At 36.4% G+C, this 16,245-nt stretch overlaps 1 protein-coding gene across 3 annotated transcripts in view; it reads right to left on the bottom strand.

Moving 5' to 3' along the window:
* ARHGAP15 (Rho GTPase activating protein 15) overlaps positions 1 to 16,245 on the bottom strand; it is a 321,355-nt gene that overhangs the window by 128,683 nt on the left and 176,427 nt on the right. For all 3 annotated transcript variants that reach the window (XM_079311046.1, XM_079311047.1, XM_079311045.1), the window contains one exon: positions 7,186 to 7,308. In XM_079311046.1, coding sequence (XP_079167172.1) covers positions 7,186 to 7,308 — 123 coding nt within the window. The remainder of the gene's footprint in view (positions 1 to 7,185; positions 7,309 to 16,245) is intronic.

Raw genomic sequence — 16,245 nt, 5'->3', positions numbered from 1 at the left:
GACAACGACACTTGTAAACAATTTCAGAAGCAAAACAGGCAAAGAGCTGCACTGTGTTTAGATGGCAACACATGAAGAACTGAAATGAAATGAATGTGTGGCTGTTCAGCAGCTTCTCTTCTGTGTTATAACCACTTTATAATCAACTTCCAGGATTATTTCGCAGTTACTCTTTCAATCTCCAATATGAACATGGAATATTTTGTATTCCTAGGAGGAAATTTTGAACAGGCTGAAAACAGTTTTACAATTCTCACCTAGTCCATTACTTCATTTCTTGGTTCAGATTCTATATTTTCAGCAAAATATTTAACCTCATTTTTTATACCTTACACTGTGTGGATACAATCACATTTTTGTACTCAGAAGTTAAGCTTTAAATCACCTCTTCTTTAGGAAACAGGCACAAAGGATTTTTATCTTGGATGGAAAGGCATCAAAACAGCTTTAATACTTCCTGGGCATCACAATAGACTGTGGTAAAACAACAGCACACAAGTGCTTTGGAGGGTGTTTTTCCCCTTTTAGAAATTCATGAGTATTTACAAGTACATGATCCCATGAGTCATACAAATACTCTCAATTCTGAGTACTCCTGGACCACAAATTCTGTGACTCTCTCTAATCAATTGACTTTTTGCTGGATGTTTCTGTATATAAACATGGGAATGGCAGAAGTTATATTGCCATATTTACACTTGTGGAGGTCACAGGGATACTTGAGGAAAACTCAACCAAGATTTGTTTGTACACTATTTCAAAAACAAGGAATGATGAATTTCTCACATTTTCAGGCTAGATTTGTATGTAAATAAAATTAGAATATTATTTTCCTATTATAAGTGTAGATATATATATAGTTCTTAAAACTAGTTTAAGGGAAAGCTCTCCAGAACTTTTTTTCAAAAAAAATAAAAGAACTGCTCCCAAAGGGATAAGAGAAGCAAACCCCCCTTTGTTTGATTTATTTGTGATAAAGTCCTCCAAAACTTCATCTTTTATGACTTGAAAAAAAGAGATGTACACAACACTCCTAACCTCCTGTTATGACAGTTTATGTTTCCTATCCAGCTTATTTAACTCAAATGCCTGGGAAATAGACACAATTACCACCTTATGGAATGCTACTTAACTTTAAATGCTCCCCTCTGAATAGAAATCCACTTTATCTTCTCAGAGTTATTCCAGTTTCTCAGGAATTATTTCCTCTATAGGCTCCTGAAATGCTCTTGTTTCATCATTTAAAAATTTAAACTAACAATTGTTCAGAAATATCTTTTATTAGAACAAAGGCAATTCCCATGCAGTGGATTCTGTTCACAAGGGCTCATACAAAGGAGCTGCATACTATGCCCATATACAGCTTTAATCATTCACTCTTTCAGCTGTTATCAATTTAAAACCAATGAAACTCCCACACTGAGTCCATTTGAGCAGTCAATTTTAATATCTTGGGGCATCTGTAGTTATTCTGAATTGGCTGCAAAAGCAGAACTAACAAGTTAAGCTCTAACCATAAGTCTACATCAGGCTGGTAAACCATACATCAAACACCGACAGTTAGTCAATACTGTAGTATGAAAAACCAACAAGCATTTTTAAGAAGAGCAATATATTCATAATATGTTTGGTGGTATGGTTCACATTACACATCCCTGCTATCTGCACGTTAAAAGTTCTGCTGGAGATGGTGGGGTGTGTGACAGCTTTGCTCAGGGATATAAAACCAGACAACAGAGGAGAAGGGAATGGACATTCACAAGTTGTATAATATAAAATGATGATTATGGCTGCAATGAATTGCTTGTTCTGGGGAGTTTCAAGTTTTTCCTGAACTTGACAGGGCTACTTTTTTTTTTTTTTTTTTTTTTTTTTTTTAAGTAGCTCTCACAGGCTGCAGCAAAGCCACTAATCCTGGGCTGCAGAAATCTTGACTATGGGAGACAATTCTTCTGGAAAAGAAACAATTAAAACAAAATCACTAAAGCCACATCCTCACTGAGAATGCCATTGTTTAACTGTTTTGAGTGTACATGGATGAGATGTGGCCACACTTGGAAGGAACTCATACTTCAGTGTTTTTTATTAAAAAAACAAGGAAGGGCATGGCAAATAGTCCCATGTCTCAGGAATAAGTCTAAATTGTGGCATGAGAGGAGATGGTATAATGGTACAGTGCCCAAGTTTTTAGAATGAGAATCATATCAATGTAATCCTGTGCCTTTCAGGAACAGAGTTAACTGTGAAACCTCTGGATTTGAACTGCTGGACTAACAGAGCTTTGTATCAACATCCAAATTCTTAATTTTCTTTGTATCTGTTTGAATGTTGGGAAGGAGAAGAAGGAAGGAGAATAAAAAGAGAAAATCAGAGATGAATGTGAAAGGAGAGGGATAGAACAGGAGGCACCAGAGCTGTGAACTTTTGCAGAGGGAAGTGATGCATTGGAGCCATACTCTTAAAGGTGACTTCTTGCTGCTCTATGTGTAGTCAGACACATTAAGTCAGACATTAAAGTGATGCTGATTCCAGACTGGGGCTCCAAACATTGCCATGACACTTTTACAATAAGTGGGGCAGGTCCTCAGCTGACTGAAGTCGGCGAGGTTTCCAATGGAGCTCCCCTGATTTATGCAAGCTGGGAATCTTGCCAGTCCTTTTAATGTGGAGATTTACTATATATCGTTGATCCATGGTGGTCATCAATTAAAAAAAAAAAATACATTTGTGAACAGTCACTATTAAGTGGCATATGAGCTGCCAGATTTGTTTCATTTTCTCAGGAAAAGAGAAAATAGTATCACAGACACTGATCTCTCTTAAGAAATTCTGGTGTTTTGCTGGGGACAAGAGCTTGTTTGAATTCAAAGAGAGGGTGTCTGCTGTACTACTCAAAACACTTCTCTCAGAATGAGACATTTAAAAATTCTCTGAATCATTTCTTAGCATCATGTCAAAGGAACAAATCACTGTGTTCAGCGTCTGGCCCTCCACAAGGTTTAGGAAAAGTGCTTCCAAACATCCATATCCAGGAAAGAAATACCCTTGTGACCCATTGTCCCTGCAAGTCAAAGGAAACATTTCTTAACTTTCCCTAAGCTCTGATGTGCACCAGAACACTTGCAAAATTCCTCCATAACCTGCAAGAATTACAGAACACACCAAAGGTGAGCCTTAATCTGCTCTTTTAGATTTCTCATGAATATTCTGCTCATTACATTGAACTACTCCAAGGTCCAGTGAAACATATGATACAATAAAGACATTTTCCCTTGCCTGGAAATGAAATGGCTGGTGATCTCTGTGCTGTGATCTGCACAACCACCAACATATGCTGAGCTCTGTTCTATAGGCTATCAAGCCAAAACACAGCTAGTTCCTTTCACTAGCAATTGAGTGGCTTTTATTTTCATCTTGAAACAGTTGTAACCATTCCAAATTTTATGCTGTTTTGGTTTTTTCCTTAGCTTATTAAATACATTCAATGGAGTTCCTTGGGTGTCTAGCTTTTGGGAAAGAAAGATCCACCCTAAAAAAAAGGAAACCTAAATAAATTTCTTGCCAGCTGCATAGCTTCATTTTCCTCATTTCCCACAGTGTCATTTTTGTGAGGTTGTTGCTCTTGTTTTTTTACTGTTTGCTGAGAGTGTACTTTGTGATAGTGTATTACCAACACAATCATCATAGCTTTAAAATCACAGTTTCACAGAAGTTTCTTTTCCTTTGTTGGTCTAGAAAATCTCAGAAATCACGACATTAGGAGGCCAACATCAAGTTGAAGGTTGGCAATTCATTCTGGGTAATACTAAATCATGACAAAGCTCAAACATAAAGATCAAAGTTCAATTACAGACTATAAAGTTGTTTTAAAACAGAAGATTTATATATTATTTTTCTAGCATATTAGTGCAGATTCTGTAAATTCTGAGAATATTTCAATCCCGAGGAACCAAGGATCCCTGCCCTAGCGTATAAATTTCAACAGTTATTCTCAAAATAACACTGCTCAAATGGCAGACATGGGACATGCCTCTTATTTACTATTTCTAGGTTGTGTGCACGTGTACATCTAAGAACACAAGTGTGCTTAGAGACATAAACACATTCCACAATGTCCCTGTATTGCACATCATCTCAGAAATGCTTCAAAAGGCTTTGAGACCAAGGATATTTTGTGTAAGCATGAGTGAGATGGAACAAGGACAGATGATCTTCATTAGAGCTCTCGCTGGAGCATGAAGAGCCCCAGTCACCAGCCCATTGCAATGAATGGAGCCAACGTGCTGTTCCCATTCTGGCTTCTTTTATGCACAGGACTAGAAAGCAAAAATAACTTTTTGTCATGCAAAGTGTCGGTGCATCTTCATTTTCAGATCAACATGTAGCTAACATTCAACCATCAGTCTTCTGCATTCCCTGGTCTGAGTGTTATCCTCATTACTATTTTCATTTAACTCCCTACTTTACTTTCTAACAGATGTCTGCTACACTGCACACGAGCAAAGTTTGGGTAAGAGTTAAATGACAATCACATAATTTCTAGATTTCCTGATAACAGTGCTGGCAGAACAAAGTACCCCAGGAGATCAAACTGCTATTTAATTTTGAAGCCTGTATTCCCAAATTTGGTTAATGTGGAGAAATGTGTCGAGTCTCCTGGCCAAGTGCACACGCATCAGCGGCTCACAGAGCAAGGACTGTGTTTAAGTGAACTTACCACCTTAAAATGTATTTACTCATGACTATAATTTACGTGTTAAATTTATTGGAGTTTTGGTTCCAGTGTGACATACAATGTAAAAAATCAATATAGATTTGAGAGCTTTATAGTGCCCCTGGCAAATATGAATAGCACTTGATGAAAAGTGAAGGTTTTTCACAGCACCTACAGTGCCACTGCATTGGAGTAATTAACACCACACGCTTCACAGATATTTATATCAATTCTTCACCAGCACACAGAACAGCTCTTTGTCAGGAACTTGGTACCAAGATGTCCTGCAAGGCTTTATACACACTTTTATTACGAGCCCCTATTTTAAGGGATTTACAATTCTGACAGAAGTATTTCCCTATGGAATAAAAGTTCGTAGGCATGTTCTCAGAGCTGGAGGAATTTTTTCTTGTAAAAATTGGTTAACATTTTTTTCCCTTAAGAAACGAGCAAACAAATAGTTCTGAGGGGTTTCTGCAACCATTTAAGTCACCTTTAGAAAAATAAATAGATGCGTCTTATAATACAAAAAATTTGGCAAGCTTTTCATTGGTAATCTGAGTGGTTGCATTTTGCCATTTAAAAATATTCTAAAGCAGGACTAAAAATTAACATTTAAAAGTGGTCTCTGCATAAGCACCACAACTGCATTTTCATAACATTTCAACAGATTAAGGGGATAAACTGTGGTGAAGACAATGAAGGAACCTTATCAAATGAGCATTTCACATAGACTTACTGTAGATTGGAATTAAGCTGTGCTAACGAATCCTGCCTCATTTACATGGCCAAAACCTAATCCTAATGAAACTTCATGGTAGATAACTGACACGTTTTCTTCATGGCAACATTAGTTTGGTAATCAAACTGTGCTGGGTGCAGATTCTGAGTTACTGTGCCACAAATCAACAACACCTCTGTTATCCATGGAAAAGTATCCCAGGCAGAACCAAGTTATGTTTATGAATCAAAAGCTTAATGAAACTCTAGCAAAACCCAAATTCATCTGGCTTTCCTAGAGAGATATATTAGAGGGTGGATTTGAGTTATGCTAATGAATCTGGATTTGTTAGCAGGGATCACATCTGATCCCTATGTAACACTGCAGGAGATTCATCAGCCACACTTTATTAAACTAAAAAACCCCAACCCTTAAATCCAAAAATTAAAAGACTATAAATTACTCCTCTGTTGCTGTAATATCTGAAACAAACTATCATGACACATTCAAATCCCACCCTCAGCTCACAGAGTCCTTAAAAAAGGCAAAACCCTCCAAAGTATTGAAACTGATTACTACAAATGTGTAAGGACAGATCCTCAAAGTTTGGTGTGCATACCTCACACACACATATTGACACATAAATGACATTTTTTCAAAGTTTCTGTGTCAGCTGGAAGCAGAACCCCACAAATGAGGAACACTGTGGTTTCATAAAAAGAAGATTTCCTTGCAGTAAACAACACTGCACTGATCATCCCTGCACGTATCTAAAGCATAAGAACTTAATTCATCAAATCTTCTTCTCTCCAGACATGGGCCCAGCTGGTGTTGAACTCTTGTAGCTGCTTTAGCTTTTGCTGGCTGGGGTCAATCTCTTGGCTCAGGACAGACAAGTTTAATACACACTAGCAACACCCCTTGCCATTTTTGACACACCACTGGAAAACTCACACAGCAGAGATTGACAGGGGTGGCTGGCAAAATGCCTCTTTCTAGTCAATTTGCATGTGCAGTTGTGGGTTTCACACATAATAATTTGGGAGTGCGTAGATTTTTCAAGCATTATTCCAGACAATATTTAAAAACACAGCTTTACTTGGATGTTAGTGGTCGGAATGCTACTGCCTTCAAGTTAACTACCAGCTTCTCAGTGAAACACTTCTTGGATAAACTAACAAACACATTTTATCAAAGAAACAATTTTTTAAGAGTATGTGAAAGTGATGGCTGACCAGCTTAGCAAGAAATTGGAATAGGACAAAAACCCCATTTCTTATTCATTTCTTATTCATTTCTTATTCACTGACATGTATTTCAAATTGTTAAAAATGGATTTTGTTGGTGAGTTAGAAAAATAATGGGAGAAGACAGCAGAAAGTCTTTCAACAAATTAGTCAGCACAGCATCTGAGGGCTCTATTTTGGCTTCTAAAACATAAAACCATATTGGTATTTTTTTCTTAAGAAGAAATGGAGCTGTGCAGTACCTTGATTTGCATTGTTCATGACGTTAAATGGAGGGGCTTCTACCCCTTGCACACCAAAGCAGAAAAACTGGAGGAATAGTCAGATATCACAGAGGTAGATGAACCATACATTAGTTATTTTTTCTTTATAGTTCAGCAGTGTATTATGAGACACAGCAGAAAATCATATTTAAGAAGTGACTGTCTAAAGCATTGAGTTAAATATTCATTCATGATTTTTAAACTTTTACTCCAAAAAGAAGAATAGAAGACTGAACACACCTTTAATAAGTCCCTTTTCTTGCAATGATTTCAAGGAGGGTCTTCGGGAGATGAATTTCTTTAATCTGCTTTTAACTCGGTTTCTGTCATTTGTGTCAGAGGCACTGTAGTTCAGCCTGAAAACTGAAAGAAATCAAATGAGAAATTTTTAGTGAAATGACATTTCTAAATTAACAGTGGGTTTCTGAAATATCCTGAGAAAAGAGTGGCCATAACCACCCTGGTGAGACCCCAGTCATGCGGTAGGTCAGCAGCGTGGCTGGTTGGACACTCCAAAACATCTGATTAATACTTTTGTGAATAAACACGATGAGTTCACTCTGCAGAGCTCTGTTATTTATTGCCCATAAGTATTTGGATGGCGACCAGTTTGCTCATGAAGTGTTCATGAATCCCACAAGTTTCACATGGGTGATTTTTCAGCTCCTACTCCGAGCTCTGAGTGTGCTATGCACCATTAGCTGAGCACTCCTTGCAATGAGAAAGGATGGATGGTCACACCACCAGTGAGGGACTGGATTCCCTTGCCAAGATGGATTAAGAGTTATATATATATTTAATGCAGTTATAGAAAACATGGCTGTGTGCCAGGAAATGTGTGCAAGATGCATTAATTTATGGAAGGAAAAGTATTCCCGTCCTAATGATTATATTTTATTATATTTAAGCGTTTACCAAACTGAGAAACAATTTGAGCACAATTTATTCCTGCTCTGTGTCAAAAAGACATAGAATCCAGCTGCAGAAAATCCCCTGGAGGAGGTTTCAAAGGCATAAATTTAACTTTTTCTCTGCTGAGGTGCTTATAGGGCACGGTGATGGCTATCAAAATAGGCAGTGCTAGTAAGGAGGAGAAGTTCAGTGTGCTCCAGAAGCAGCAGAGATGCCATGGTGAGACCTTTCCTAGAGTTTTTCCTCAACAAGCAGGTTTTTACAGATTTTTAACAAATCACCTAAGACTTGTGACCCATGAATAACTCTTGTTCAGTGTCCTGAGCTGTCACTGTGCTTATTTCTGAGTGGTTTAATGGGGCAGCCAGAGTGGTGCAGCCTCCCTTGGCAAAGGCCTCCAGCTCAGAAAGGAGTGGCTTCTTAGCTTTCTAAGGAAAGAACAGCCTTCTATCTTCTCTTAGAAATCAATCAATCAATCAATCAATCAATCAATCAATCAATCAATCAATCAATTCACCATAATACAATATTCTCCTCAAGGTGAATCAGCAGGAGCCTGGTCTGTTGTGCCTTTCACAGAATTGCCAAAGAGGTAATTTATTTGCAATTACAGACATGCTCCCTTCATTCCCCACCTTGACTGAACCTCCCCCATAATGCCACAATCTTCAGACAGAGGATCCCAGTAAAGAGAGAGAGCAAAATTATAAGTATGATCATTATTACCAGTCATTATTTTTATCGAGGTGTTTTGCATTAGTTTTAAACAGAACCAGAACATTTAAAGGTGCACAATTATAAAACAATGGCAAGCTAAAATAACTGGTTAAGCAACAGCAACAACCCTGAATATTGTGGTTTACATTACAAATCTGATTTTAACAGCCAAACTTATAAAATGGTTTACGCTTTGCTGTTGTCAAGGGAGAAAAACTTGCCAAATTGTTCATTTTTAGTAAATAGAACATAGCCAATTAAGGAAAGCAATATTTAAACACATGCCTACAATGATCAGAGCATAGTTTGCTTCTGATTTCACTACTGATTTTAACAGAAGAGTGTTCCATTTTCCCACAGCACTAAAATGACCCCACACATACTTCCACCAACTAGTAATCACACAGGACAAATAAAAGGACACTTTACTGGAAAATACATGCCTTGGTACAATAATCCATCAGCTATGAAAACTAAAATTCACATTTTTTAATGATAGCATTCCTGGAGTGATGTATCATAGAACATAAAGATTAGCATTCAATTGATGGTTGGTGCTTTTTTAACATTATAGCTGAGGACTTTTTGTTCAAAATTGAGCAATCCTTGGCAGGGACAAGCTAAAATTCCAAGTCACTTGGCTGTGCTATAAAAAGAACAACAAATGGATGTTTCTAATTCTGCATCTTAGTGGTACTTTGAAACAGTGAAGTGAATTGCATTTAGTTTGGGGTCTCTTGTTGCTCAGTGTCACTCTGTCCATAGCAATTCACAACTAGGCTGGCTTTATCCTGAAGCTTTCCCAAGTGATGTAAATGATGAAGGAGTAAAAATATACTTTAAGTCAATATTCTGCCTGCCACTTTTTCCATCTGGGGGCTCTGAAGTGTTTTATGCCCACTTTGAGTCTACACCAGATTAGTTAAGGTGTTCCAAGTACACATGGTCACCCTGTGAAGGGTAGGACAGCAGGGTCAACATCCCTCTCTTTAGAAAGAAAATTAACCCAGTTGGTAGTTTTATACCTGAAACAGCAATTATGGTGTTAAAACTACATCTAGAGGTAGGAATAATTATTGTCATGGATATCTTTGTATGTACCACATTTTGCTGTTACAGCACAGAGTTCAAAACACCAGTTGATGAATTTCTCATTTTATTCTAATAAATACATGTGAGTCACCAGAAAAAAACTCCAAGCCTCACAGAAATTTAAGGGTTTAGATAGCATGTTCCAAAACCTAGCTCACACAGAAATATTCATGTTGGGATCTCACTTAGAAATATTCTTTCTCTTGCCAAACAATTCTTCTTGTGATATCCTCACATTAAAATGGCTTTGCTATTATATTTAGAAATGCAAAATAGACAAAATATTAGAGGAAAAAAAAATGAACAAGTAGGTATAAAACTGAAAAAAAACCCAATAAATATTTTTTAACACTTTCAGATTTCAGGTTCTGGACTTGGGCTGAAGTATCCTACATGAAAGAGAGTTGGCAAATATGAAACAACATTAAAAAAGGAGAAGAGAGTTCCATACAGAAGTAAAAATTACACTCCTAAGGACTGAAGCATAAAATAATAATATGGTTTTTCTGCTAGGGCAAATGAGGGCAAGGACACAGCAAAAATGTAACCTGAATATTGTCTGATTTTCATGTTTGGCTGGTAGTAAGTTAAACTCTCAGATCTAGAAAAACATTTCTGATTATTTTTTATTCTTTATTAGACCTTCATTATACCACAGGTTGGAAAGATATGAAAGGACAAATGATATAATGGTAAGATCTTGTCCTCAGTTCTCAAGATATATGAAGTCAAAACATCTAATCACAATAGGGGAGTGTCATTCAAATTGGGTACAAAAATAACGTAGCAGAAACATATTTTTAGGACTAAAAGAATGAACACATCTTTGGCTTTTATCATTGGATACCACTGTAATAACATTGGCTGAATTAGAGGGATAAGTACATGTTAAATGCTCAGGAAAAAAAAGCCAAAAAAATACTGATCAAAAACTGACCTGTCCTTTTTCTGATGTGTATAAATCATCTGAATTTTTTTTCAAATATAGCCTTAATAATAGCATATAAATAACAGAAGCATGGAAAGCAAAAATGAATGCAATACTTCCTAGTGACACAGTTCTACAGAAATCAAAGAAAGTTTGGGGATGTACAGATGAATAATTACTTTTCAACATTCAATGCCCTGGATTGTATCCATGATGCAATGAGAATAAATTTTCTATAGCTTAATCAGGATTAAGCAATGGCCAGCAAATTGCAGGGTGAAGCTACAAAAGCCTTTCTCTAAGATTTTGGCATGGTGACCACTCGCAGAGGTAGGCAAGGCTCTGAACTCCTCAGGGCCAGGAGAAAAATGTTTATGAGATTAATTCCTGTGAATTTAATCATACACCTATACAATGTATTTCTAGCAGGATGTTTTTCCTGGGTGTGATGTTCTGAACAAAGCCTGCGTGATTCAAAGTGTGAAATTTTTTAATATGTCCTAAATTCCATATTTTATTGGCAAGACTTTGTAAACATGATCTCAAGTTTCTTCCAATGACTTTTATTTCACTCTTAATTTACTCTGCATTTGTACATAATCCCAGGGGTTTACCTATGATTAATTCCTGCCAGGTACAGTGTATCTGAACACTTCCAAAGTGTTGAAAGCATTGGTTTTTGAAGAACTATCCATTAATGACTTTCTGAACTGTGACAATGGATATTGACAGGGCTTGTCAGACTAAAGCACTATTGATTGTCTCACATCATGTGTATTGCAAAACCAATTTCTTTCAAGTACCTCTTCCTAACTGAAATACATTATTACGATGCCTATCTGTTTATTATAACACCCAAAATTACCGTGTGTGATTCGTTTGGATGGAGAGAGCAGAATGAAGAGCAGCAGTATAAGGCATTAAGAGATGCAAATATCTTTACATTCCTACCTTCTCTTCACTAGCCTTGATCTCCAGGAAAAAAGAAAACAATTAGTCTGGATCATGCATATTTTTTTAGCACTCTTCAAAGACATTAAAATGTCATGAAATTCTTAGAAAGAGATGAGATGTAGTACAATGATCACACCCATAAATGGAGTTTGGTTAATTATTTCCAAGGAATACTAAAAACGACTGGCTTGACCCTTCAAAATACAGAATACACTGACCAAAATCCTAGCTGCAACTTTCTTAAAATACATATGAACAGTGCTTAACTCTCATCTCTGACATCTTAAAGTTATAATTTTCTAAACCATAACCACAGTCCTCAGCAACACCTTGCAGGACTGAAAAAAAGTTGAGATGGCAGAAGAGGGAGGCAGGAATAAGTCTCTATGACTTTGGAGAAAGAAAGTGCCCGTCTAACAGCAGCACTACCACAGATGTGCAAAAAAATTAATTGGAAGAAATTAATTAGTTAATTAATTTCAAGTAACGGGACTGCCTAATTGCTGAAGGGCTTATATTTCTGAAGAAGCATATCTTAATGTGCAGAGGTGTATGATTATGCCCACATTCTAAAAGACACTGTAATTTAATATATATATTTACTCATTACTCTAAGTTTTATTGGATACCACTGGAATCAGAATTCAACATTTCATCAAATTTTTTGGGCTGCAACAGATGTGAAACTACTGTTAGTCCTTTTAGGAAGGAGCAGCATGCATCACTGCCTGTAAAAATAGACGAGTTTTCAACCAGCAACAGAGTTTTGAAAGTGACAAAACCAAGTTCTTCTTCCTTCCTTTTCTTTATGATGCTCTGAGATGGAGCCAATAAAATCTGCTCACTAAGGATAAAGAATTCACCTCACCTTCTTTATTGAGTTAAGGACTTTTGCCAGTCATCCTGTTTTATCCCTCGGTGAAATCCCTGGGCATGTTTCTGAATTATACACACTATAATTACCTTTTTTTTTTTTTTTTTTTTTTTTTTTTTTTTTTTTTTGTAAAAGAGTAGAATGAGAGACAGGTGCACAGTCAGCTTAAAGGCACTAGAAAAATGACTGAGGGCAAAAAATGCAGGATTTTAGCATTGTATCTGATCATTATTCTTATAAGCTTCAAAACTACAGATTAGAGCATAGACTCAAAATGTGCAGGATCAGAATGGGTATCATCTTCCAGTGGCTTGGAAGATTTTGTTTGGTTTGGCACCAAAGGACCTGAAGTCAATCAGGTTTATGGTGCAATAACAGATATTTGCCACTGCAAGTATATTTACATTTACAGATGTTTATGAAATAAACAATAAGAAAAAGAAAACAGTGATTATATAGCACAAATAATTTTTCTGTAATATGACAGCCTAACAACTTAAGTGCTCAGTAGTGTCATTACACTTTGTGAAATTTGCGTGCATTAGCAGTAAAGATTCAATAAAATGACTGTATAATTCATATTTTGCATCATGCTCTTATGCATATAAAATAAAAAAAAATTGTCCCCCTCTAATAATAAATGGAAATAAATTAATAGTGTGTTAAACATCACTACACATTTATATTGGAAAATAAAAATGTCACTCCTCATACAGCTTTTCTTAGTGGTATTTGTACCATAAATGTTTAGAAATGTAGCAATAGTTCTGAATATATATTGGATTTATAAACACAGATCATACCAGATACCTCTCTTTAATAAAATAAATAATGCTTTTTAGAAAATGGAAATGTAATTGGCCAAATCTATCTGGATTTCATTTGTGCATTTGATATGATGCCAAATAGGAAATGATTAGTTAAACCAGAGGAGATGTAGAGAACTAAAACAATAACTGTGAAGTGACTAAATAAGGTATTAAAATGAGCTTTGTTGAAAGGAGAACTACTGTATTGCAGGGAAGTTACCAGTGGAAGTCCTGAAATATTCTTGGAACTGGTCTTCATGTTTTCATTAAAGAGTTCAGCAGGAAAGTAGAAGCATTCAAAAATTACTTGTTGACTTAAGGCTGGAAGCATCATCAGTTGAGACAAGAATTCAGAGTATCAAGCAAAAACTTGGTGACTTTGAGACTGGAAACTGGAGTAACTGGATTAGAACTAGAATTATGCACAGCATGGTTAGAGAAGGATTGGAATTATGGAATCATGGAGTCATCAAGGTTGGAAAACACCTCAAAGACCATCAAGTCCAACTCTTCCAAGCCCACCACTAACCCAGTCCCCAAGTGCCTCATCTGCACATCTTCTGAACATTTCCAAATGTGGTGGACTGTGACCCAACCACCCTAGGTAGCCTGTTCTAGTACCTGACCAAGAAATACAAAATATTTAATTCTAATTAATAAAAAATAATTCTCTCTCATGAGTGTATAACCTTGGACACTCATATGTGAGGTGGAAATTCCTGGCAGAAGAAGAGCAGGCAACATTAGTGAGAAGCATCAGGAGAAAGAGGCTGCTGAGATTTTGGAAGGAGACAGGGAGCTTGGCATGTTTGGCCAGCTAGAAAATGGCTGGGAAGAGCTGTGATTGTTCTCTATGAATTTGCTGGTGGGGGTGGGAAAAGGAGCAGGAGAGGAGGACAGCAGGGAGGGAGAAGAGCTGTTTTAACTGAAGAACAATGTTGGCATGAGAATAGATGAGTGTAAACTGGCCATAATATGAAGTTCTAAACCACCCTTTTAAAGAAGTCGTGGTGGCAAATAAAACTAAAAGAATTTAAGATGCAGCTTAATAAATTTATGTATGAGGACACAGAACACAGTACCTTGTGACAGGAGAGACTGGTCTAGATCATCCAGGACTTGCCAAGCCTTTCTTTCCACTAATTTTTTTTTGTATTGTCACAATATTAGAAACACTGTTATACAAACTTAACTCGAATTTAAAACCACAATGCCAGAAATCAATGAATTCATTTTATTCATACAGTATGACCAGTTTATGTTCATCTAATGTAAAACATGTGGGACTTGGAGGAAATCTGCTACAGCACAAAAAGTCAGACAATCTAGAGTCTAAAGAGGAGACAGCACAGTGTACTTGGGAAGGGGAAACTGGTCTGCCCAAGCTCATGTCAGGGATTAGGACTCTTGACACAGCCTCTTTGCAAAAATATTCCCAGGAGAATACTCAAAGGGTGGTCGAACAAACAGGAATTGAAGAATGGTCTTTGCCCTCACCTAACTGGGTGAACCAGTGTTTGCAGCCACACAGTCTTAACCCACTCATAAAACATGACAGCTACTGAGCAAAAGAAGTGCAGTATTTGAGTTATGACTTTTGAAGATGACATATATAGCATAAAATATTATCTAAGAAGACTTCACAAAACAAAAAAGAAATTCCATGCAATTGGAGGTTGAGGAAGACAGAACAGGATGCTGTAGAGTATTTCTAGATTGAGTTGAACGAGTAATTTTCAATAAAAAATGCATTCAGAGGATTTTAGAGTATGGAGGTCTGTTTGCTTTCTTCTATTGTGAAATATATGCAAATAACTTTCAAATCTTTAAACCTGCCTCCTGAGTTAATCTGGAAAAAAAACCTTTTCAACCTTTTGCAAATATTATGAATAGTCATCACTTACAATGAATTGCTCAGGCAAAAAGACAAGAAAATGATATGGTTCCTTTTTCTACCAGGACAGATTTACACCAAAAGAAAACCCTTTTGAGAGGCTGGCTGCTAGTAGCCATTTGGAAATTTTACCTTAAAAACATATATATAATTCTGCCTCATGATTTTTGAAGCAAATTATTATCAGCCTTGTTAAGAATTATACAAATGTTTCATATATTGAAATTTTGACATGTGCTTGGATACCTTGTTGAGTCTCTTATTCAGATCCAATCTTTTGGGACCTTTCCAGAAAGAATATCCTAGCGACAAATTTCCTTTTTCTTGAAACTTTTATTGATTATGCTTTGTTCTTCTAAATTTTAAAAGTAAATTATTTTAATCTTTAAGTACATTCCCATTGCACTCATCTCCGATTATACTCACAACCTTATAGTTTTTGACCCAAAATAAACTTAGAGTGTTTCTTATACAATAAAGAACAAAATTATTCACAGTGCCTAAGTTATGAAACCAACATGCTAAAACTGTTTATTTCCAATGAGAAACAGTAGTGACATTCAGCTCTATATTTGCTGCTTCAAACCACAAGTTCCAGCATATTTTTCTCTTTTAAAGAGCAAGTTTAGTACTTTCCAATGAATGTAGATGTGGTAATTTATGAAGAAGAAAGGCACACCCATTATCTTTAAAGTAATCAAAAAAATATCTAGCCAGGGATCTGAAATCCATTTGCTGTACTCTGTCAACTATATCTTATCAAATTATCCCTACCTCAATTATATCATTAGAGTAAGAACAACAGAAGATCACCCATGAGCTCATTTTTAAAAGGAGCACATCATCAGATTTCAGAATTCTTTTTACTTTTACCTCAAGTGAAAATTCTGGTAAGAATCTCCAATATCTATGTTCACATAAATATAAGCCTTAGACAGTCACCCTCATTCCATCAACTCAATTTTATTTTTATATAGAAATTATTTCGATTTGCTAAAACACAACTGATCTTCAGTCTTTTGAGCAGTTACAGCTCTTTGCTGAGGTAGTGTCCAGGTGAAGACACTGGAAAGATTCCCTAAAGGTGATTTAAGATCTGCATAAAATAAACAAACCCACA

The sequence above is a fragment of the Erithacus rubecula genome, assembly GCF_903797595.1.
Source record: "Erithacus rubecula genome assembly, chromosome: 8".
NCBI lineage: Eukaryota > Metazoa > Chordata > Aves > Passeriformes > Muscicapidae > Erithacus > Erithacus rubecula.
Note: the sequence above shows the minus strand (reverse complement) of the source record. Positions and strands in the feature narration are given on the sequence as shown.